This window comes from Trichechus manatus, unplaced genomic scaffold, assembly GCF_000243295.1.
Source record: "Trichechus manatus latirostris isolate Lorelei unplaced genomic scaffold, TriManLat1.0 scaffold00058, whole genome shotgun sequence".
In the NCBI taxonomy this organism is placed as follows: Eukaryota; Metazoa; Chordata; class Mammalia; order Sirenia; family Trichechidae; genus Trichechus; species Trichechus manatus.
In genome coordinates this window covers 14,410,764-14,437,414 of record NW_004443994.1, presented here as the reverse complement: position 1 = coordinate 14,437,414, position 26,651 = coordinate 14,410,764, and the positions used below count along the sequence as shown (strand labels likewise).

Genomic DNA, 26,651 nt, shown 5'->3' with positions numbered 1-26,651 from the left:
TTTTAAATCAAGTAATTCTTCAACCCATTGCCAACGAGTGGATTCGACTCATAGGGACCCTGTAGGACAGAGTATAACTGCCCTGCTCTATAGGGTTTCCAAGGCTGTAATCTTTACAGAAGCAATCAAGTAATTCTTACACATCTATAAATTATTAATCTAAACTCTCTAATTTTTTAAAATCCAACATACTTATTCACAATTTCAACATACTAATGTAGAACACATCAATACTTAAGATATTATTTAGTTTTTATTTGTTGAATTAATTAAAACACTAAATCTAGTTGTTTTATTACCTAAATATCACTAAATTCTACACAAAATCTAATGTACCAAAAGATTCATAGAGGTACTTTTTTTTTTAGTCTAAATTTAATCTATATATTATGTTCTCAAAACTTATTAAAACCATGTAAAATTAAGTCTCCTAAATATGGAATTATACTTACAACTGTAGTAAAATTAAAAAAAAAATAGTCTTAGGAAATTCAATACAGTAATGCTATTATATTTATCAGAACATAGTGTTTAAATTGTTTATGGCATATTTACCCAACCTTAATTTTTTTTAAGAACTTAAGCTAATCTCATTTAATTTAAGGATTGGATTTATTTTCAAATAAATATACATGCAGTTGGAAACATCATGCATATAATTGTAGTTAAAGATCTGATTATAGAGTTATGATTCTGTAATTTTGCCACTTCTATTATTATATTACACCTGGACTTTATGTTTTGTTCTTAGTAAATGCTAATTTATTTAGAACTAGATATTTGTCATGTGTGATTTAAAGCTTACTTTATTAACTTCCTCTCTTGAATTTAAATTGAGTTGATACACTTGAGATTATTTTAGAGTACTAATTTTTATTCCATAAAACTCTAGAAGTTGTATAACCTTTATATAATATTTATTCCTTCTATTTTCCCATTTTGAAAAATTGATAAAAAGACTTCCATGACAGCTGTATCATAAGACATTTTTATTTTGTTACTGCTGAGTTCACACTGTCAATTTTAATGAATCCTACCCAGTTAAAGTGCTGTGCATATTTTTCATGAGTCCATAATCAATATAATCAATTATAGTTTTTCAGAACCATATAGATATAATTTTATCACAGGATGTTGGAGGACTGATGCAGTTTTTTAATATATTGCAGAATTGTGAGAAGCTAGAGAATAATTTTGATGACATCAAGCACACGACTCTTGGTGAGCGAGGGGCTCTTCGAGAAGCAATGAGGTAAGTCTGGGTCACCATAGCAACAGTCACAGATGTGGTAAAGAAAAAGTCATTCTTCATTATTGGGGGAACAAATGAGTTCATTGCCACCATTCAGCTCTGTTCTCTAAGGTATTAATTTGTCAGTGGAGAGACTTCCCTTGAGGCTGTACTTTGGTTTTGAAGCTGCATAAATGTTAAGCCTCAGTGCACAGTAAAAAATGTAAATGTTTAATTTGTTACTTAAAATGCTTAAGGGGTGTCTTGTTTTATATTTATACTAAACTGTGTGATTGAATGAAAATATTGTTCATCTAAATTCTGCCTGTATATAAAAAAAATAAACATTGTACTGTCGTGGTTTAACTGAGTAGTATTTCCTCTTAATTAATATTTAATTAAAAAAGAGGTACTTAAAATTTCATCTTCTATTAGATTTTATAGCATTATATTACAGTATATTTTAAATGTGATTTACATTTTTAGACTGTTATAGAGCATGTAGATTTACTGTTTTTAAATATAGTAGTTTTTAATGGGCCTGACACTTTTTTCTTTTTTCACTTTTTTGAACATTACTGTCTCTGAATGTTTCTCTGAAATCTCTCCAAACTTAATGCCTTTTTAATAACTTTCAGTGAAGCAATCTTTAAATTTGTTTGAACAGAATTAAAGAAGGCTTTTTTACTACACCTTCAAAATGCATCAGGAATAAAACTCATCATCTTTAGAGCTAGAAAACAGTAACAAATGATACTAATCGTAACAATTCTGACCTTGATAATTTTCAATTATCTTTGGGATAATTTCCTATATCTTTGTAAAGAAGTTCTATATTTACCCTTATTTAGTCTTTGAAACTAAAATTGATTTTTAAAATACATTTTCTTCCATCTTAATGCCATTTTTTAGGATCTTAAGCAAGGCTAAAAAAAAAAAATTAAAAGAAAAGATAAACCGAAGAGGCTTCCTAGAAGGGTAGTTTAGACATAATTTTGTTGTTGCTAGCACACAGTTACCATATACCTTAGTTTAGAAGCTGCTCTCATTTAGTAACCTCCCTTTTACCATGCGAGCAGCAGGGGAAAGTAATTAAATTTAATAGAAGCTGCCCTCATTTTGAAGCCACTTCTATTTAAAACCACAGGGGGAGGTAATTAAATTTAATGGAAACAGTAGCTTCTACACAAAGATACATGGTACTTCTGTATGGATGATTATGATGTCACAAAAGAGGAATAATATATTACTAGTACAGAGGAATTACCAGCTGGAGCAAGTGAGCCTGTTTTATTGTTAATGTCTTTACTAATAAAAAAGAGGGAAAAATAAAACTGAGTACACAATAGAGAATTTGTATCTATATAGAAGGTAATCAGACGTTCTCTATAGGAAACAGTAGTAAATTAAAAATAAAATGTAAAAGGTATTGTGGAAAAAGCCAATGCAGAAATTATGAATGAACTCGTGTTTTTCAGTATAGTCTTTATTCTCTGTCTAAAACAACTACAGTTATAAATTGAATGCCTCATTTTTTGGTGTATGCCATTATACTGATTCTGAATATGTTAAAATTGCATACCAATATTTATTTAGTAAGCTATAGTTATTCTTGATAGTTTTATATCTATTCATTTTGAAGTAAACACACAGACACACAGGAAGACAAAGAGAATGGCAACTCTTGAGCTTTCAATAAAAGAACTGAAGGCTAAAAACATAGAAAGAATTGCAAAGAGGCAATATGAATGAAGATGAATGTGAGGGAAATATAATGAACAAGGAAAGGACATGTAATCAGAATGGGAAATCTGGCATCAAGAAAAAAAATCAAATTTAATTAGGGGAGAATTATGTATGAAGACCTTATTGAATTCGGCCAAATTTTGTAATACTTCCCATTTTATAACATACCAGGATCTCCTGCTTTTAAAATAGTAGAGATGAACTAATGAGTAAAAAGTATTACCTGGCTAGAGTAACTTTTCAACTACTCATGATATGAGATAAATCAGTAGTCTAAATAATGTAACTCAGCATTTAATTATTTGGCTGTGAAATGTACATTGTAACATAGGTAGCATATTATATACATCACATACATATATAAATATAAGCATATATATGTGTATATAATTGGTATGTTTAGATTCATCAAATACAATTAAATAATTAAGTAGCTGATAGCATTCCACAATTTAGTATCCTTTAGAAAATTCAACTCATTCTAGGACTTGAACTCATATTTTACAGATAGTATTATGGAAGCAAATAAATGTGACTAATGAGATAAGAGGAGTATGCATGAAGGGGGAACTATGGAGATGATAGGAAATTTGATCTAGGCTTTGAAGGATGGACTGTTTTGCAAGTAGAGAGAATAATAAAAAGCAAAAGCGTGAAGGTCTGAAGATGCAAGATGCTTTCTAGGAACAGAAAATGGTTTAATGTGACAGAAAGCAAGCTTTTTTAAGGTGTGTGTCCCCACAAAACTCACATAGGCATATTTTCTATCAGTAATACCTCTCATTATATGCCATGTATCCTTGTGTGGATATGGAGCAGTGTGAAATTGGTGGGGATGATAGGGGCCAATTCAAAATTTCAGAGTTGGGTAAGGGGCAGTGGAAGATAGCTATGAATAATTTGCCAAACGCATTGGTTAGTACAGGGGCTGATCTCAGGATGCTGACTGGAAATGTGTTTGTTAACATATTCTAGAAGCCAGTTAAATAGGGTATATCATGTCATAATAATGAGTTTAAATTATTTTGGGGAGTTGTTGCCATTTTTAAAGAAGGAAGTGACAGGATTAAATGTATACACTGTAAAGATAACTTTATAGTTCTGTAGAGTTTGAAAAAAAGAAGAAGGTACAATGCAGGGGTGGATACAATCATTCATTTTTTACATAAAAACACTTACTGGATTTCTGTAATATGGTAGGTAATGCAGTTACAGATATACATGAGACACAGTCCTTGCCCTCAAGGAGCTAATAGTCTAGTGGTGGACAAAGATAAAAACAAAAAAAAGATCTGCTTTATGTGAAGACCCAGAGCCTCAGTTCTTGAGTCTTTTGTCTGGCCCCAGACACTTTATGACAGCTTTTCTCTTGGTCCATTGGCAAGGCATAGCTTGGCTATGGGAGCATTCCCTCCTCTTATTAGCTTGACCAATGCAGCTCTCTTGCTTTCTCCAGTAGAGTGAGATGGGATTGTAATATGGTATGCTTGAGATAAAAAGGCTGGAGGCACTCCTGCCCCATGTTCTGTGACCTGTAGAGACCTCTAGAGCAGCACTGTCCAATAGAATTTTCTGCAATAATAGAAATGTTCTTTATCTGTGCTGTCAGCATGATAGCCACTAGCTACATGTGGCTATTGAGCCCTTGAAATATGGCTAGTGTAATTGAATAACTGAATTTTTAATTTTATTTAAATTTAGATAGCTGCATGTGGTCTGTGGCTATGTTTTGGGTAGTACCAATGTAGAAGGATGCCCCACCTACGAACTTTTGTATTGCTGAAGTAAGACCCAACTGTCCCTCACTGATGATGTACTCATGAACGGAGAAGACAGCGTGAGGCTAAACCACGTTCATACATCTCATACTCTGTATCACACATATACATCATGCTCTCTTTTAGAAAATATTAGGTCCATAGTAGAATAATAGATGCAAAACCAAAATTAGCAAGTATGAGTTGATATGGAGAAGACAAAGTGACCATTATTAACTAAAGGCATGATTTATATCTAAAAAGCCCAAGAGAATTAAGAACAACAGTAAAAACAACACCCTAAGAAGTAATAAGAACATGCAGTAATCTGGTCAATTTCAAGATAAATGTGAAAGTTCATGAGCCATTCTGTATATTACCTACAACCAGTTAGTGGTTGTAATTGATAATAGTAACAAAAATCATATAACAGAAATAACTTTAATAAGAAATATATATCACCTAAATAAGTAAAGGAGCCCTGGTGATATAGTGGTTAAGAGTTTGGCTGCTAACCAAAAGGTCAGGAGTTCGAATCCACCAGCTGCTCCTTGGAAACCCTATGGGGCAGTTCTAATTTATCCTGTAGGGTTACTATGAGTTGAAATCCGCAAAGTGGCAATGGGGTTATTTAAATAAGTAAAATTTTAAAACTTTAATTAGAAATTTAAATGACAATCATAAATTAACGGTGTTAAACTATACTCATAGAAAGTCCAAATGTATTTGGAAAACATGCAACTTTTCTAAAATCAATTCATAATTAACTGTTTTCCATAAGAATCTAAAGGGGTTTGTCGGTGTAAAGAAGTCAAAGATTAAAACAACGGGCCTGATTTTCTTTAAAAATAACTAGTTGGAAGAATATACAATATTTTGTCAAGAAAAGCAACACATGCTGTATCAGATATTGAAACCTGTAAGTTTAAGCTTGTTAGTGTGGAGAATACAATCTAATATTATCTTTAAAAATTATGGTTTTGCCAAAAGAAATACATTGGCAAAGCAGTTAATGGAATCGGTAGTACCAAAGCAGATCCTATGAAGTTTTTATATGATAAAGTACCCTAAATCATCCCGGACATTTTGAGTCATTCTCTAAATCATACAAGAGACAGTTGTTTTCCTGTTTAGGGAGAAAAACAAAAACTAAAAGAAACCCAGAACACTGTCTATTCTCACCTCAAATAGTCCGAAGGAAATTTTAGGCATACTGCAGAGCTAAATGAAAGGAAACAACCGAAGTCCAGTGGGTTATGGAAATGACTGTCTCTTCAAAGTTTGGTTGGCAAAAGAGATGACAAACTGAAAAGTAGTTATAGAAATCACTAAGCTTTTATTCTGTACATGGAAAATATCACAAAACTAAAAGAACATTAAACCCACTACCCACTGCCGTCAAGTTGATTCTGACTCATAATAACCCTATGGGACAGAGTAGAATTGCCCCATAGAGTTTCCAAGGCTGTAGTCTTTATGGAAGCAGACTGTCACATCTTTCACCCATGGAGCAACTGGTGGGTTTGAACCGCCGATCTTTTGGTTAGCAGCCCAGCTCTTAACCACTGCCACCAGGGCTCCTTAAAAGAACATTCGTGTACTGTATTTGCCATGAGTGTGACAGATTAAAACAAATAAAGAACTTCATGGATAATTGGGAAAAGTATGATTAAGAAACCCTTGAAAATATTCAACTCTGAAGGTAAACAAATCTACATTACATCAAAGAGATACTAATTTCTTGCCTATCAACTTTACTGCAATTCAGTGGATAGGTTTTTGAGTGCTAGAGATGGAATGGTAAGGCAGCCATTCTGACCTTCTTAGAGCTATGAGGAGTGGAAATTAGTGTAGCATTTTAGGAAAGAAGTTTGCCAATGTGTACTAAGTGCCTAAAGTATTCATACCTTTTTTTCATATTAATAACTTCTAGAAATATATTATGTGGAAGTTATAGAAATTATGGGTGGTCTGAACATGTTTCTCACACTATGAAATGTAACAGTAAACAAATTGAATAGAACTTAATTGTCTGCTGTTAAGGGAACAAATAAGGAAATGAAGGTATGATTTATATATATATACACACACATAGTATATGATAAATTATGACATATTTAATTCTATCTGGACATTAAAGTGATCTCTAACATGGTGGTTTTAGTGAAACAAGAATCCTCTTGCTATGTTCAGTGAAAATACCAGGAAACAGAATTTTATGTAGGACATGATCTCAACTGAATGTAAAGAATGTAGAGAAATAAAGGGATGAAATATAGCAAAATAGGTATTACATCTGGGTGGCAGGATTACAGATACTTTTTTCACGCATATAATTTTCAGTTCTTCTAAATTTTCTGTGATCAGAATATATTATGAATGATCAAAAATAATGAAGAAATGATAAAAATGAAAAGAAGAAAATAAATGAATACTAGGATAAGTGGTAAGAATCAGGTTTGGGACGCCAACTGATTTGAGGTGTAGTAATCTTTTTTAGTCTTGTTTTTGTAAAATATGATTTAAAACCTCGTATATGAGGAATCAGGAGAATGTAGGAAAGAATGCTTTGTAATTTATGAAACCTTAATAAAATCAAGCTACAGAATACTTGATTGTATGCATTATTTTCATTTAATGGTGTTTAGTGCTTCTTTCAAAGAATTTACCTGTGTCATACATAATTAATGGAATTGACTGACAAACTTCAGTGTAGTCTTAGAATGTAGAGTACCAGGGAATATTTTATGTCTAATTTACAGGGCTGCTATGAGTCGGAACTGTTTCGATGGCACCTAACAACAACAACTTATATAAGCTCATTGTAGTGCCATGGCTGCATGGAAATCTTGTACAGGATTTTTGTAAATGATAACATAAGAAAAAATTAAGGAGAGAAAAAAATGACATTATCTCAAGCATCAAATCTCTGGTCTGTAGTATGATAACGGTGAATTTACAGGTAAAATTCTCAACTTGTTTTTATCATGTCTCCTCACTTTTACCGGTTCAACCCTGTGATCATGCTAAGGTGATTTGATTTCTGCATTATCATATCTTGCACCTGTTTTAACCCCTGTAGAAAATTATAAACATCAAAAGAAAAGGCGGGCCCATTTTTAACACTGTGTCTCTTTGTCATCTTTTCCATTCCTGAGACAGCAGTGGGCATAGTAGGTATAAGGAATTAGAAAGTACTTGACTGGAATAACTTCATAAAAGGGGTGTCAAAAAGAAGATGCATATATCGAATATAGTTAACTAAGAAACAAAAAAAGAAAAATGCTGTAAGGAGCTTTTTGACAGTGACTTAATACACTAAGATAGATTGGTTAGATTTATGGATATACTTCTATGGTGAGAATATAGATCGCACTTTTGGAGGGCAAACGTTGTCAGCGTTAGTATTTTATTTGCAGAGCCAAGCCTATGCTGTGAGAACTGATACATTTAGATTATTATTATAGACATGAACTACCAGAACAGAATGTTTCTGAAATCTGTTCCTCCTTTTTGCTTGGCTTTGTCACGTGTTAGGAATTTTGTCACTAGATGGTGATGTTGAGTTACAAAGTTTATGTTGGCTGGCTTTTTTTCTGGTGTGTGTAATAGTAATTGTAGGTGCACTATAAGCCCTGTCATTTATACAGGGTTAAAAATTAAACTATGACTAGGTAAACGTGGAAAATAGTTTTTAAGAGATACAAGACATTCCAAATACTATTAAGTCAAAGGGTTAAAACTGCTTTAAGGTGCTTGTTTCTTTACTTTTGATTCAGAGCCTTGTAGAGGTAAAAGGACTATAAGTGACAAGTTAAGCTTTTCATTGAGAGATGGAGTCCAAGGAAACTCAGACATTCAAAAGAGATATTCTTCAGTTTTTCCTTTCTAGATGTATAAGCCTGAAGTATGTCTTTAATTTCACCCCTCTTTATTATCCAGTGGTACTGGGCTGTTTACCATTTCATCTGATGTAAGGGTTCTTTTACTCCTGGTAAATGGACTGTTTTATCTATTTTTTGGCTTTATTTTTTTTTAGCTCCATTTACATTATATTACTGCTAAGCATAATGATTAAACTACATTGGTATTTCTTTAACTGATATTTCTAAGTGAACTGGCGTAGAAGACTGTCTCTATGAGTAATTTTGTCCAAAGTTACTTAAGGCTTAAGGATAAGATTATTATTATTTTACTACTTAAGCATGTTCTTGCAGATGAGTTTGTGTGTGTGATATGTGTTTATGTTTGCGTGTGTGCTTGTGTGTACGTATATGTGTATATATTATATATAAAGTCCCACCATCCTAGTCAAGGAAAACTTGCAGCTTAACCCTAGTCTGGAGTTCCCTTTGCTTTTCAGCTATATCCATTAGAATTACAAAGATCCACGTACAAGGAGGCTCATTGAATTTCTTTTCTAATACTAAAAAAGGGAGAAGAGAAGGTAACTTAAATAACACTAGTGAATTGATTTAAGTAGTTTAGGAAATACATATAAGGTTATATGCTATGACAAAAGTGGACCTTGCATTAAAGAAGAATATAAAATAATATAAAATGTGAAAATATCAACAAAATACTTTAAAATACTTCTAGTGGAATCAGCAGATTGTTTAATAGTATGGAATTAAGTACAATTTTTTAAAAAATCCTGAACATGTTGTATAATGATATCAGTGATTACAGATGATTTAACATTTTATCGTTTTTTTTCCAAAAAATAAACAAATTACTTTTATAATCAGAAATGCCTGTCTGTCTGTGTGTGTGTGTGTATGTGTGTGTGTATTTTAACTGCATGAAAAGTTTGACCTGGGAAATTGGATTTAGAAGCAATGTGTTAGCTCTTCTCTATTTTAATCAAATTTCTTGATCCTATCTTAATTACATTTCTCCAAGTTTTATTTCACTAAATGGATCAAAGCTCTCCATTCCCCAAATCTTCAGAGTACACGAGTATTCTCTTGTCTTCTATGCAGAGAAAAACATCTTGTCTTTATCATTTTCTATTACAGAGAGATACATATTCCACCATGCTCATAGTTGGTTCCTTAATATGGTTTATGCCACCTAATACATGAATAGGACAGCCAGACTGAATATTTTAGAATATGTCTTGAAATCTAAAGACAAAAGCACACTGTCACCTTTTCTAGATAATGATGGTACAACCGCTGTAATAGTATCATTGGGATGCAGCTCAGAAAATGTGGGTTGGACATAAGAAAGATAATTGTATGAAAATATAAATAATTATTTGTATGTAATCATTTAATTCTGTTATTAATTTTATGTAATTTGTCTCATGTGAATATATGTATTCATGTCTATATACATTATACACACACACACACATTTAGTGTCATCTTTTTACCGAGTAAAGTTAGGAATGTAACTTTCATTCCCTCAGTCTAGGTGTGAGTGAAAGCAAGATTTGACACTTAGTTTCAGATGGCCCAAAGATAATTTAATTTTCCGCCATTCATGAGGAATGGAAGAAAAGTTCTATGTTGACTCTTGCTAATGTTTAATAAAACCAAATATATGCTTAGCAATAGTACTTCTGGATTATTTATGGATTTTGTAGCAATTGGCATATATGAATTTAGAACTCTTAATTTAGACTCTTTTCCTCTATTTTAAACTTTAATTAGAATTTGAACATGAAAATATTGATTACATAATTATCAATTATAAACTCTGAAACAGCAGCACAAATGAAACCAGGCATAGGTTAATTCAATTATTTATTTATAAACGCATTATCATATTCATTAATCTAAGCATTCATTTATTCAGCCTGGTGCCTGCTATGTACTAGGCAATGTTTATTTAAAAGCAGTATTTGCAGAAAAGAATCAAATTAATATTGCAAATGCCTCTTTTATGATAATTTGATATATTTGGAAGGATAAAACCAAAGAAGAAAATATGTACCACTGGTATATAAGATGTTTCTATTTAAAACAATAACAACAGCATGCATAAAAATCACTGATCCCAGGTCAGAAAAAATACTGCATTTTCCCATAGCACCAAAAGATTATACATTAAAGAATAGAAAGCAAGGGATTCAGCTTTTGTTTTGCTATCAAAGAAAAGTGCAGAGCTAAGTCGTTACTCTAGGATGCTTATCATTTAGATACAGAGTTTGAATGAGCAGCTAATAGCTAAAATTATTTAGGAGATAAAAATTGGTACTGTGAGGATTAGCTTTAATTTTAAGTATCCATAATTGAAGTGCTACATTATGATTTTAATGTTATGTTAATCTTGTTAACAAGCTGTTGTGTATATACTATCATATTTTAATGTAGTTGCAAAGCTTAAGTAAACCATAAAGTAAATTGCTTTTCAAATCAGTCTTTTACAAGTGGAAAATTAGTAGTTTACATGTGTTGAATACGTATTTTATAATTATATTTGGCATTTTCTACAACAGCTTAAGAAGAATAATAGAATAGATATATGTATGTTATTGTTTATAAGTACATTGGCATATTTTGTTATTGCCCATTCTAATTCATTTGAGTTTATTTCACAATACACTAGCTAATTCTTTTTTTTTCTATAATAGTCTTATCTTGTGGAAGATAGACAATGATGTTTCCTTACAGTATTTCTTAAATATTAGCATATTATATTTGGCAGAAAATTAATATTTTTACTATTCTAGTATTTCTACAGGTTGTTATCCATTGGAACTGTTTTTGCTTATTTTATCCTGGGGTGAGGGCAGGGGAGGGGAAGAGTGTTCCATTCTGAAAAGTTTTAAAGGTAGCTGATAAATTAGATTTACTTTTTCTGAATTTGTTTCTTCAATTGCTAAAGTATGGTAATTTGATAGTCTAAAGTAGGGATTTGCAAACTTTTAATATAAGAGGCCAGATAGTAAATCTTTTCAGCTTTCCAGGCAAAACCGTCTCTGTAGCAGCTACTCCATTGTGCTGGTATACTGGGAAAGATTCGTAGACAGTATGTTAATAAATAAGTGTAGCCATGTTCCAATAAAATTTTATTTACAAAAACAAGTGGCAGACTGGATTTGGATTGACTACTATTACTTCTTTTAATCCCTAGCCAAAATACCAAAACCAAACCCGTTGCTGTTGAGTCGATTCTGACTCATAGTGACCCTATAGGACAGAGTAGAACTGTCCCATAGGGTTTCCAAGGAGCAGCTGATGGATTTGAACTGCTGACATTTTGGTTAGCAGGCAAACAATCCCTGCACCATATAGCCTTCAGTTATTCTACACCAGCTCCTCCACTAGTCTTTCCATTGGAGTAAATGGCAGTAACTCTATTATTCAAGGCAGAAACCTAGAATTTCTCTCATACCTATATCTAATCTGATGGAAAGTTCTACAAAAAACTCTAACAGAAATATACCTGGAATCTGCCCAATTCTCACCTACCCCTCTGCCACCCTCCTTTTTTAACCCCCGTCTCTTGGCTCTGATCTTGACCACTGATTTCCTGTCTTGCACTATTTCCCTGAAAGATATTTTTCATAGAATATGCAGAAAACCCAAACTGGGGCATTTCTCTCCAATAGCTCTCCATTTCACTTAGAATGAAAAACAAAGTCCTCACACTTACCTTGTCTTGGAAGATCCTTTGTGATCTTCCCCTGGTTTCCTCATCATCTGTGTTTTGAACCCCTTTCAGACTTACTCATAAAGATCTTGCCAAACTGGCCATCTTTCTGTCCCTTAAACATATCAAGCTTGGATCTCTGTGCATCCTTTCTCTTTGCCTCCACCCAGTTCTTCCAGTGCCTTCCTGCTTTTTTACCGCTCGGTTCTCAGCTTCAATGTCACCTTCACAAAGAAGGATCAATAAAAATTTGATGAATAAAGACTGAATGAAAGAGGTAAAGTAATATAGACCAGAGAACACAGCACAAAATTGGAGGACCCAGAGTTTGAACTCAGGATTATTTGAACTTCTACTTATTTAATTTGCAGCTCTCATTACTTAGCAGAAATTAGTTTTCCTTTTATTTTAAATCTAGGGCATGGGATATAAATGCCATATCAATATATTTTACTAATATATTAGAGAAAAGATAGCATATTAAAAGAATAAAACTCTATAGATATGTCATTAAACGATATACATATATTTAAATTATATGCCTCTCATTATGAGGCTTCAATAATGTTTTCATTATTATAATAAATTTTGGGTTCATTTTTTCCTATTTTCCAAGGAGCCTAGAAACTTAATTATATTTTCTAACTTTTGGCTTTATGGCTGTCTCTCATTTTAAGAGCCATTATTTTGTCTGGAAAGGAACCCTGGTGGCACAGTGGCTAAAGGCTTGGCTGCTAACCAAAAGGCTGGCACCTGGAACCCACCAGACACTCTGTGGGAGAAAGATGTGGAAGTCTGCCTCCATAAAAATCACAGCCTTGGAAACCCTATGGGGCAGCTCTATTCTGTCCTATAGGGTTGCTATGAGTTGGAATCAACTTGACAGCAGCGGGTTTGGTTTTGGTATTTTGGCTAGGGATTAAAAGAAGTAATAGTAGTCATTTTATTTAGAGATCTTTCATAACATCAACTTTTAGTAGGACTAGATGTTTGTTATTGGACCACAGAGGTAATACTTTTAGTCAATATCTGTGCTATGTTTACAAACCAGTTATCTTGCCAGTATCTTCCTCTATCTTTCAGGAGAATTTAGAGTGATCTTTTTTTTTTTTTTCTTTTAGATGGGGAAGAAAAATGATTTACAATAAGGTTAAATTACTTACTGGTATTATATTTGTCATTGTCATATTTTTCCTTCATATTTCATTTCTTCCTTCATCCCCTTAGATGTTGTTTATAATTTCATATTCTGTGAGGGAATATTGCCTGAAACATTTCTCATCCAGAGGTAGGAATTGGGTTGAAATTTAAACAGCTTGTTTGAAAAAGCTGTTTGTGGAATCAGACTTTTATTCTTTTTGATAGTGAAGAAAGAATAAGAATTTTTTTCATTGGAAAAATTACTAATGTTGATGCAGAATAGTAAATAAATCTTTACATATGAATAAAATATATTACATAATTTAAAAATCATTGGGTAGTCAGTTTGTAATTCTACTGATTACAGCCTGAGAGTTGTTGTTTGCATTAGACCATTCCACTAAAATAGGGGTCTGTTGTTATTTGATATTTCTACAAGATTTGTCCTGCAATTCACATTTATTCAGGATTATTCTGCTCATCTGAAATTTTAAAGGAATTGCTTGTTCTTTCAGTATTCCTACCAAAATGTCTGTCTGTTTCTAAGGGGCAAGACAAATATTTTTGTCACATATTTTTCTGTAAATGCTGTAGTTGTTCCAGAAAACATATCTTAACTAATCAATACAAATACTCACTGTTTGCAGTCTATAACTGTATTACCAAACTAAAAATTCCAGACATGTCTAACTTATTATATGCCTCTGATTACTAATGTTTTCGTCTGCTTATTTATAACAACAACTATATTTTAAACATGATGATATCTAGAAATAGTATATTTAAACAGTCAATTTAGGGCCATGAATAAATCCCTTTAAACCAAGTTTTATATTTTGTATTCTCATATATACATAACATAGTGGATTAATTAGACTTGACAAATCCCAGGCTGTTGTCTTACTGTTATGGTACTCAGAGTTTAAAATGAGCTTTGGGGGGAGGGGGAACTCAGAAAACATATAAAGATATGCACACACACACACACACACACACACACACACATAACTTATATTGGCATACACACACACATTCCTTATAGCATAACTTAAATTGAGTATCTTTGAATATCTTTTATTTCATTCCAGTTTTGTCTCTAGTGCTACAGGAAGTGGTTATAGTTATCATATATGTTTACTAACAACAAAATTCAGTGAATTTTTTTTTGTTCTTGATTATTTAATGCATTTCAATTATGAGGCCTGCTAAAGACCAAGCACAGGGTGGGGCGCTGGAGTATAAGAATGAATAGCCGTCAATCTCTAATTTCAAACCCTATTGTCTAGGTGCTTTTACTGGTGAAAAAGTTTTTTTGCAAGTGTTGTGCACAGAATTTTGTAAGTCATCTACTTGTATTTATGAATTTTAAAATCGCTGTTGTCAGGTGCTGTCGAGTCGTTTCGGACTCATAGCAGCCCTGTGTACAACAGAACGAAACACTACCCGTTCCTGCAACATCCTCACGGTCATTGCTGTGTTTGAGCCCATTATTGCAGCCACTGTTGTCAGTCCTCTCATTGAGAGGCTTCCTGTTTTTCACTGACCCTCACTTTACCAACCATGAAGTCCTTCTCCAAAAACTGGTCCCTTATGATAACATGTCCTAGTCTTGCCATCCTTACTTCTAAGGAGCATTCTGGCTGTACTTCTTCCAAGACAGATTTGTTTGTTCTTCTGGTAGTCCATGGTATATTCAGTATTCTTTGCTATCACCATAATTCAAAGGCATCAGTTCTTCTTCTGTCTTCCTTATTCATTGTCCAGCTTTCACATGCATATGAGGCGATTGAAAATACCATGGCTTGAGTCAGGCGTACCTTAGTCCTGGTGCTTTTTAATATTTAAAGAGGTCTTTTGCAGCAGATTTTCCCAATGCAGTAGGTCGTTTCATTTCTATACTGCTGCTTCCCTGGGCGCTGATTGTGGATTCAAGTAAAATGAAATCCTCGACAACTTCAATCTTTTCTCCGTTTATCATAACATTGCTTATTGGTCCAGTTGTGAGGATTTTTGTTTTCTTTATGTTGAGGTGTAGTCCATAATGAAGGTTGTAGTCTTTGATCTTCATCAGTAAGTGCTTCAAGTTGTCTTTGCTGATATATATTTAGTCTGAGAGAGTGTTGTTTAAATATGCAACTATAATTTGGGACTTGTCAATAATCTCCTGTCAATTCTGACATTTTTTGCTTCATGCCCTTCGAATCTCTGTTCTCTCGTGCAAACGCGTTTTATGATTGCTAGGTTTTCTTGATTAATTGACCATTTGATCATTAAAAAATGTCCCTCTTTATCTCTGGTTTGATATGTATAATATGAATATAGCCACTCCAGCTTTCACATAATTTCAGTTTCCTGACATATCTTTTTACTTTTTTTTTTTCCAGTCTTTCTGAGTTTCTTCCAGACAGCATAGAGTTGGGTCTTCCTTTTTTTTTTTTTTCCTTAACTGACAGTCTATGTCTTTTATTTCTGTCAATTCATATTTAATCAATTATGGCTATGATTCAGTTTAGACATATAATTAAAAAAATTTTTTTTATTGTACTTTAGGTGAAGGTTTACAGAACAAATAGTTTCCATTAAATAGTTAGTACACATATTATTTTCTGACAATGGTTAACAACCCCACTACATGTCAACACTGTCCCTTCTCAACCTTGGGTTCCCTATTACCAGCTTTCCTGTCCCATCCTGCCTTCTAGTCGTTGTCCCTGGACTGTTGTGCCCCATTAGTCTCATTTTTGTTTTATGGGGCTGTCTAATCTTTGGCTGAATGGTGAACCTTGGGCGTGACTTCATTACTGAGCTAAAAGGGTGTCCGGGGGCCATACTCTTGGAGTTTCTCCAGTCTCTGTCAGGCCTCTAAGCCTGTTCTTTTTTTGTGAGTTAGAATTTTGTTCTACATTTTTCTCCAGCTCTGTCCAGGACCCTCTGTTGTGATCCCAGTCAGAGCAGTCAGTGGTGGTAGCCGGGTACCATCTAGTTGTATTAGACTCCATCTGGTGGAGACCATGGTAGTTGTGGTCCATTAGTCCTTTGGACTAATCTTTCCCTTGCATCTTGTTTTCTTCATTCTCCCTTGCTGCCAAAGGGGTGAGACCAGTGGAGTAACTTAGACGGCTGCTCCCAGGCTTTGAAGACCACAGATGCTACTCACCAAAACAGAATGTAGAACATTTTCTTTATAAACTGTGTTATGCCAGTTGAACTAGATGTTTCCCAAGACTGTGGTCCCCACAGCTGTCTGCCCAGCAATTCAGTCCCTCAGGGAGTTTGGAAGTGTCTGTGGAGCTTCCATGACCTTGCCTTGTACAAGTTGTGCTGGCTTCCCCAGTATTGTGTACTGTCTTACTCTTCCCCAAAGTTACCACTTATCTATTGTCTATTTAGTATTTCCACCCTCCCATCCTTTGTAACCAAGAGAGATTGTTTCTTTTTGTGTAGACATATAATTTTTGTTGTTCATTTTCTATTTATCCCATCTGTTTTCTGTTCCTTTGTTTATCCTTTAGTGCCTTCTTTTGGGTTGATTTGGATATTGTTAGAATTTCATTTTAATTTTTCTATTGTCTTTTAAAAAATTTTTTTAAATGATTGCTCTAGAAATTACAATATGCACTCCTGCCACCCTCCCGTATTTCACTGTCTGAATCATAAGAACCCTGCAACAATGTAGTCCCATTGAGAGCCCACCCACTGGCCTCATACAATTGTTTCTTTATATAGTATCTCTAAATATGTTATGAGTGCTACCATACTTTTAGTTTTTGTTTCAGTCATATGTCTTTTAATGAAATTAACTGAGAAAATAATCTTTTATCTTTACTTACATATTTGTCATTTCTGGTGGTCTTTATTCCCCCTCTGTAGATCTCAATTTCTATCTAGTATCATTTCCCTTTGCTGAAGAAATTCTTTTAGCATTCCATATACTATAGATGGAGCCCTGGTGGCACAGTGGTTAAGAGCTTGGCTGCTAACCAAAAAGGTCTACAGTTCAAATCTGCCAGCTGCTCCTCAGAAACCCTATGGGGTAGTTCTACTCTGTCCTATAGGGTTGCTATGAGTTGGAATTGACTCAACAGAAATGGGTTTGGTTTTTGATACACTGTAGATAAAACCCTGTTTTCATTTATCTGAAAATATCTTCATTGGTTTTTATATTTGAAGGTTATTTTTACTGGATTTGGAAACCTAGGTGGACAGTTAAATGTATTTTTTCCTTTCAGTAGTTTAAAGTTGTTCTATTGTCTTGTGTCCTCCATTGTTTCTGATGAGAAATCAGCAATCATCTGTATCATTGTTCTTGTAAATGAATTTTGTGTTTTCTCCTACTGACTTTCAAATCTTTCTCCTTATCTTTGGCTTATGTCAGTTTAGCTATGATACTGCCGCATGTGATTTTCTTTATATTTATTCCCCTTAGGGTTCTCTAGTCTTCTTGGGACTGTAAGTTGCTGTTTGCACCAAATTTGTTATTTAAGATATTAATTATAGTTTTTTTTTTTTTCTTAAAGTCCTTGCCCCTAACTCAAATACCTGAATCATTTATGATTTGGCATCTATTGTCTACCTTTTCCCTTGAATCTTACTCATATTTTCTTGCCTCTGTACATGACTAGCGTTATCAGGGAGTAGTCACCACAATCCAATAAGAAATTGAACCAGATTGGAGTTCCGTTGCTGTTTCTGGACATCACAGACCACCTCTAGTCCATCTGTGTGCCTAGGGTATGAAAGACTCAGCCTAAAAGGTCTTCAGACATTCCAGTATTGCTCTCAAGAGGTTCCAGTCTTGTTCTTTGGGATCCTACTCCCCACAGTTTCAAAATCTGGCAAATATCTTAAGGAGAAGGCAGGTGGTATATTTGAGGCAGTCTTTGCTTTCTAAGTGTTGAAAAATGGTGGAAGCTTCCTTTCTGACTTTGAGAAGCTTTTATCCTCATTCTTTAGCCTCCCACACACCACTAGAATTTATCATGTGTCCAGTGGGGAAAACAAACATGTGTTTGCCTGTTAATTTTCCAACACTCCACCCCCATGCCCACGACCACAAAAATGTTTTGCTAATTTCTCCTCAGCTAACATTGAAAAAGTTTTCTCCTTTCAAGAACTTCAGTTTATCTAATTCTCCTTGCTTCTTCAGATCTCTGATGCCTCCAAAAAATACAGTGTTTGTGATTTATCTAGCTTTTTATAGTTTTTGACAGTGGGAGCATTGACTGGCCTGCTAAGACCTACTGTATTTTGCCTAGAAGTTTAAGTTCTTTTCTGTGTCTACCTGAAGATATTGCTTTGGTAATCAAAATTATGTACTGATTAAAATATAAGCAGTTGCATATTATTATACATTTAAAGACAAACTTTTTAAATGATTTACATTTTATTTTGTTCATTTCAAGCAAAATATTTTTTTCTACTTTTTTTTTAATTCTCTCTAAAATACAGGCATGTGAAGTTTCATCCCTGACCCTTTTCTCTCTCTGCATTCATGACTTTGGTGATCTTATCTACCTCTTTTGCCTTATCCACAATCTATAATCCACTGTCTCCTAAGTCTGTACTATCTGCCCTGATCACCTTCGTGAACCCATCTCCACCATTCTAAATGCTTGTTTGACATTTAAATGTCCTTCAGGAACCTCAAACTCAACATCTCAAAAACAAAATTTATTTGCTTTACCTTTCAGTTGGTCTCCAATATTCCCTGGGTTTGAATTTTTGTTCTGTTACTAGGACCTACTGTAATTTGTAGTAAGCCCCTTAACCTCTATTTTCCAAAACATTTTTTAGTTATATTTTATTTAAATGAATCAAAATGTAGCTAGATCATTGCCTGTTTTAACAAAATATTTTATCGAGTATCAAATTAAAATTTTTTCATATTTCAAAGCCAAAATAATATATATTCAAGTTATACCATAAGTAAATTAATTAATCACTACATCAAAAAAATTAGTTATTAATTGGTCAAGTTAAACAGAGAACAATTAAAGATAACTTGGTCTTATGAATTCAGTTCAGTGCTCCAAAGTGTAGGTTTACAAATTTGAAGAAACAAAGCTAAATTAGTTTTAATTGAGCTTTTTATATGGCTGCTTAAGCATTTACATTTCCTAAGGTGTCTGCTCTCATAGCTAGAATATGCAACTTGTTATCTTCTAATTTTTTAAATTCCCTGTTCTGTTCTCAGGAGAGAGTTCTGTATCATTGAGTATGTTACATCTGGGTGAACACAATCAAGTGACTTTGACTTTGGTGTAGGAGGATAAATATCAACGAGATTATGTAAGAATAGATAATATCATGAATACATTGCAGGATGTGTCTAATTAAAGTTTTATGGAATAGATGGATTCATTTATTGTCCTTAATGAATTTGTATAACATCTAAAAGTCTTTGAAAGCTCACATAAATGGTAAATTTTAGGACAGAGTTTTAGGACATAATGTCATTGATATAATTTGCATGATTATGTTTAGTTCCTTTCTATTTTTTTGTTACTGTTACATTCACAAGTGTTTCTATTCCTGAGGAAATTCTATATATGTTTCTATGTGAAATAAAATCTTTTGATATCCTTATAGTCTGATCCTCAGTAAACACTCATAGTATGTTAAGAGCAGGTGTTATTTATATAAAGCTCCAAATTGGATGTTATTTCCCATTATATACAGTCTTTTTTTTCCCCCCTTAAAGATATATGTATTAAAATGAGAAGTTGGGTTAAGAAAAATAACATTTAACATATTAACACATTTTGCTTTTTCTACATAGACTGTGATTAAGACTTCTCATTACTCACAAGAAATGAAATTTCTTTGCTATTCAGCAGAATTCTTTATGAAGCTCCTCCAGCTTAAAAAGCATCTAAATGACTTTTATTACTTCATTGCCAAAATAATTTCATTAAGTTATTTTCACCTTAAAAATGGTCTTAACATGTGGATCTAGACAGAGATCAATTGGAATTTCCAGGTGTTTTCTGTTGATCACTTTTAATTCTTCTTTGATGATGTTAGTATTTTCAGAAATCTTATTTACTCCAACGAACACATGGTGCTATATAAGCATCATGGAATATAGACCTACATTATAGTCTAGAGAAATAAATTTCAAGACTTGTTTGTATACAGAGGCTTTTTCAGTCACATTTCATTTAATAATTAAAAGGGTGGGGGTAACAATATGTTTGAATAGTAAGATATGTGCATTCAATAATTTTTTTTGATTTGGAAAAGACATGCTATTCAAAACACTTCTCATTTCTCTTTTATGTAATCCTATTTTATAAAAGTTTAGATACAAGTGTGTTTGCCCATATTTCCATTGTCAGTATATGTACAGTCATGTTATTAGGAGCATTTATCATTACGAGTAGTTCTAAAACACCTTTTTGATTCATGTCTTTTACATTTTTTCCTGTCATACTCTTTTTACCCTTGATGTAAGGTAATAATTCAGAAACCTTTATGTTGTGTATAGAGGAAGAGTGTAAAGCGACAAGATTATTATAGTAACTCAGTGATATATTACAAGGAAGAGTATTTCCTGTAGGGTAGTCCAATTACCAAATAGTAAAAAAGGAACAAAACACAATGAAGTGTTTTTTCTATTTGTTTCAGTAAGTTTAGCACAGCAGGAATGTGGCGTTCTTCCTGGCTGGTGCATCAGATCTGCAGTTTGAAATGTAACTGCAAATGGGAGTTCTTTTAAAGACATCATATATAAGCTAATATCCTTAGACATATAAATGAGATAATTATACAGCATTTAATATATTTAATTTGCTTTTATTGTAATAATGTCATACCTTCAGATTGAGAAAATAATGTGTTCATTTAAAAAGTTTAATAAACTTGTATGTTAAAGACATGTAAGACTAAACTTTGAATCATTTAAATTCTGCTGTTGCCTGTATCAATTTTTTGCAGGTGTCTGTTTGACCACTTCTTGTTAAGTCAGTTCAGTTTAATTTAAGGAAAAAAAGTGTTATTTTTGTTGTGAACTAAAAACAACAATAACAAAATTATATAGAATCTAACAGAATGTTTGAAAATAACCTGAAATTATTTTAGGGCCACATCTTGACTACAGCATGAGGAAGAAAAAGGCATTATATGGATTTCTGAAAATTTAAAATGTTATTTTTTAAAAAATAAATCCTGTCCTACCCATTATTTTGTGTTGTTGCCTATTCCAAGAGTGGGTTAAGTGTGTTTAGTGGGTAAAAAAAAGAAAAGAATGAAGGACAGAAAGAAGGGATTTAGGCAGAAACATCTATAGAATCTAGGGGAATAAGCATGTACAGGCAGTTATTTGGATCTTTGAAGGCAAGAGGTCTAGGTTTCAGAAGGGTCAGTCAGGATAAGAAAGAAAAATAGGAGAGTGAGGACAGCTACACTATAAGATCCCTAAAGTCAGGGTCTCAGACAGTGGGTCTTGAAAAGATACAGTCAGCAGTCTTGCTGACAGAAATATTTGAGGGATAGATCTAGGGCAACAGCCAGACAAAGGGTACTTGGAGTAGTATTGACTGCTTCTGACTCAGTGGCTTCTTGCATATCATGTAAACCTAAAGTTCAGACTGGAGCAGAGATGGCCTTGAACCTGTGTGAGAACATCTTTAGCAGTGCCTGATAGCATGGAAAAAGAGCCCTGGTTGTACAGTGGTTAAGCACTGGGCTGCTAATCGTAAGGGCAGAGGTTCGAACCCACCAGCCGCTCCCCGGGAGACTGCTGTAAAAATTTACAACCTTGGAAACCCTATGGGGCATTTCTGTTCCGCCAATAGGGTCACTATGAGCTGGAAATGATTCAGCAGCAATGAGCATGGGTGAGACAGCATTATACAGTCTGCAAATGTGGAGACTATCAAATGAGTTCAGACAGAAACTTTTAGTCTTGCCCTCTGACATCTTGGCAGTTCTTATTCAGGCAGAAGAAAGATTTGTCTTAATTAAGGCTTATGTTCATATGTTCATAATTAAATAGTTTTAAAAACCTGAAAGAATTCAGTGAGAGCCAACTGTCAAAATTGTGCTGCATCCAACTACAAATTTATCTGGAAGGCGTTTCACTGCCAAGCTTTTCGAATATTTAGTATGAACAGCGTGACTCCATGTCTTTATCTCCCAGTTATACCTCAACCCACTACAGTCTGGCTTCTTTGCATATCTTTTTGTATTAGGCATAGTGCCTTTTACAAGGTAAAAACTCAATTGACATACTGATATATTTAATTTGATTTATTTAGATATTTATCATTTGTATCTTCCCTACTCCTATAAGGAATTAAAAAGAGATTTGCTGAGTTTTGTTTGCATAAAAATGAGACATTAATAGTCAAATAATAAATAGTATATATTGCTTATAGCAAAGCAAACAATTTAGAAAAAGAATACAGAAATGAAAAAAAATTTTAGAAGCTTGCTGGGCAATGAATGAAAGGCAGAAAATTTCATAAGGAAAAAAGGAGACACACTATAAAAGAGTTTCACAGAACAAAGGGAAAATAGCAAAATATAAGAGAAAAATAAGACCTTTGCATTTGCTGTTCCCTCTGCCCCTAAGGTAACATACATTCCTTGCTTCCTCTCATCCTTCATTTCTTCTCTCAAATGTTACCTTCTTAGTGATGTGTTCCTTGGAAACCATATAAAATTGCAACCTAACTTACACCTTCAATGTTTCTTAGTCCTCTTTCCTAATTTATTTATCTCTTGAGAAAATATAACTAGCTGATATATCTTACTTGTTTATCGTTAGTGCATCTCTCCCAATAGAATACAAATTCTGTGAGGGCAGGGAGTTTTGTGTTTGTTCACTGCCTATCCCCAACATGTAAAACTGTTTCCAGGAGATGGCAGGTGTTCAGTAAGTATTTGTTGAGTGAATTAATGAGTTTAAAATAGTTATATTCCATAGTCAATTTGATACATAGGTCCAAAGCTAAGGAAAGAAATAGACTGGAGTGTTGAGATCTGAGAATGCTGGACAAATAGATGGTAAATATGGAGATGTAATTGAAGCCATGGAAATGAGTGTAGAATAAGACATACAGACCCTTGAAGAACTTCAATATATAACAATTATGTAGGAAAAGAAGGTTTGGGAGGGGCGGGGGGACACAGGAGATGGTGGAATGGCCACATAGGTAGTGGGAAAAATATCGTGTCCTGAGGTGAAAGAAGAGAGTGTTTTAGGATGGAGGGAGTATCCAACCTTATCAAGTGCTTCTGAAAGGCCAGATAAAAGGAGGTCTGATAGAGTATTTTAGTGATTCAGTGGCATGGGCATAATTAGTGACATAAACTATTTCCATGTGGAAGTAGAAGCAGAAGCCAGATTGGAATAGGCTATGGTATGAATTAATTAACTAAAGGAAATGGAAAGTGTCATTATAAAAACAAACTTTTTGAAACCTTTTGGCTGTGTAGAAGAGGAAGGAGGTCTAAGATTTAGGGAGGAATGTTATTGGAGTCACCAAAAACTAAATGCTAATAATTAGGTTCCAGGAAATAAAGGGAGAAGAGATGAAAATTGAAAGCTTTTGACTGTAGAGAAGGTGGGAGGAGATGGGATCCAGTTTACATGTGTGAGGATTCCCCTTTAATATAGGAGGACGGCAGGAACACCATTATGTTAGGGGAGGAAGAAAAAATAGTGACAGTTACAAATACGCTTAGAGAGTTGGTGGCAGCACTGTTAAGGAGCACCACCTGAAGGCTGTATTTTGTCACAAACATTTAATGGGAGGTTATCTGCTGATGGTGAAGGAGATGGACCAGGCATGACTTAGAAGTCACAAGATAAAGAAGAACATTTTAAATAGTGGCTCTGGAGTTGGAGGAGTGGGAAGTTGATCAAAGAAACATTTCATTTCGGTGGAGTGTTGAGGGCTCAGTTAATCGGTAGCGATGATCCTGTCACAATGCTAGTTTTCTGATGTGCATATCGTTTTCTCTGTGAACATGGATGTGTTTTTCCATAATTTAAATTTTTTTAAAAGGTGTGATGGAAAAACTGAGGAAGAAGGAGGGTGAGACATCTTTATAAAAGGTTATTTGAGGTGCTTAAAAATGGAGTTGAAGCTGATTAAAGAGGGGAGTTAAAGTAGGAATGAACTAAATGGATAAAGAAAAATTAGACGAATAATACAAATAGCTGTAATTTATTGATTAATTAGTATTTGCCAATCACTTCTCTAAATACTTCAAATATGTTTGCTTGGTTAATTCTTGTGGCAATCATATGGGATAGGTATTATTATTACCCCAATTTAAGATATTATTATTACCTTAATTGTACAGTAAAAAGAACCAAGATACCTAAGTTTACATAGGTAATAAATGGCAAATCTGGAGTTTGAACTTTTGATAGTCTAATTCTGTGTTTTCATTTTAACCACTTTGCTACACAGAGTATGCCAAACTTCTTGAAGACCCTGAAGATTAGTACTAATGGGGGTATTCAGCAAGATAAATGAGAGGCTAGAGATTTGAACTGAAGTGTGAGATGTTAGAATTAGTAAATTCAGAAGCAACACCCTTTAAGGTCACAACAACGTTCAGGTCTTGGCACTGTGAACTTTTTTCCCCCTCTGGTCTCCTCCAGTGGAACGATTGAACACTGCAGGTATAAAATACTTTTGTTACACTTACTAAAGATTATCTTTTTCACTGTATCATTTTTGAAACGTAAGAGTTTTGATAAGATATTGAGACCCTAGTAATTTTGTTATGGATTTTTAAGAAAATAGATTAAAGTATACTCAGTAAAAACTCTATGGGAGAAGATCTTGAGGTAACAATCTCAAGGAATGGGTCAGACTGGGATAAAGACCAAAATCACAGAGTAGACGCACATATTTGTTTCAGGTTATGATGGATCACATAGTTTGTACTTCACCTTTGTTATTTCAGGCAACTAGCATGGATTTTCGGAAGGTGATTTCTTTCTTTTCTTTTTTTTTCCGGGATAAGAACTTATTCATGCAGGTCTGTCTTTGCCTCTAGCAGTTACTATCATATGTTCAGTGACTTCCTCGAAATTTTGCTGATCACATAAATCGAGGCCACATTAGATTGTGAGGCTAGGATAATCACTAATGTTTCCTGAGCAGTACTAAAATGTACTCAAATACAAACACTTCCTGGGAACCTGTTATTCTTAATAACATCAGAAACCCTTCCCATGCAATGTCAACCATATTATGAAATAGATCGTTTAGACTTAGCCTCTCAACCCAGCCAAAACGAAACACCTTTTGATCTTTTTTTAAGCTATGTTTTGTTCATTAGTGGCTTGCTGTTGAAAGTCTAATTGTCACAAGAATTAAGTGAGCAAACATATATAACAGAATGTCCCTCTGTTACATATCTGGTGCCCCATATTCTGACTGAATACTGGTAATTAAAAATAAGTGGAAATGTCAAATAAAAAGATACTATTTCTCAGAGCTGCTGGCAAGGTTTGAACCACCAACCTTTCAGTTAGCAGCCAAGCGCTTAACTATTTGTGCCACCAGGGCTTCTATATAGTGTAGGCTATTGTTGTGTGCCATGGAGTCAGTTCCAACTCATAGTGACCCTACAGGACAGAGTAGAACTGCCCCATAGGGTTTCCTAGCCTGTAATCTTTACGGGAGCAGATTGCTGGGTCTTTTCTCTTGCAGAACTGCTGGTGGGTTCGAACTGCCAACCTTTTGGTTAGCAGACAAGCACTTAACCATTACACCACCAGGGCTTCTCATGTATTATATAGAAGTTAATATATGAAATATTTTACAATTTATGTTACAGTTTTTATACCAGGAACCTAATTACTCAAGTATTTTCTTAAAATAATACGTGAAGTATTTTTTCTACTTTTTGAAAAAAATCTTGCTCATTGTACAAAATAAAATGCCAAGTTTCTTAAAATCAGTCATCATTGAATAGCATGATGTTTTTCCTAATACAAAGTGATATAACTTGCATAAACAAATCAAATTTACAAACTCACTATTTTATTTTTTATTTTAGTCAAAACGAATTGCCCGTTTTCTATTTTGCTGATGCCATCACCATTTTCTCAGTCACAAAAGCATTTATTCAATACACTTTTGCCACTGTTATAATCAATCAAGACTTCACTGACTTCTCAGAAAGCCTGTTACGATAATGTCCCACTT

At 33.8% G+C, this 26,651-nt stretch overlaps 1 protein-coding gene across 1 annotated transcript in view; it reads left to right on the top strand.

Moving 5' to 3' along the window:
* Positions 1-26,651, top strand: part of DPYD (dihydropyrimidine dehydrogenase) — a 926,643-nt gene that overhangs the window by 139,591 nt on the left and 760,401 nt on the right. Inside the window, exon 3 of the mRNA XM_023733350.1 lies at positions 1,170-1,252. Coding sequence (XP_023589118.1) covers positions 1,170-1,252 — 83 coding nt within the window. The remainder of the gene's footprint in view (positions 1-1,169; positions 1,253-26,651) is intronic.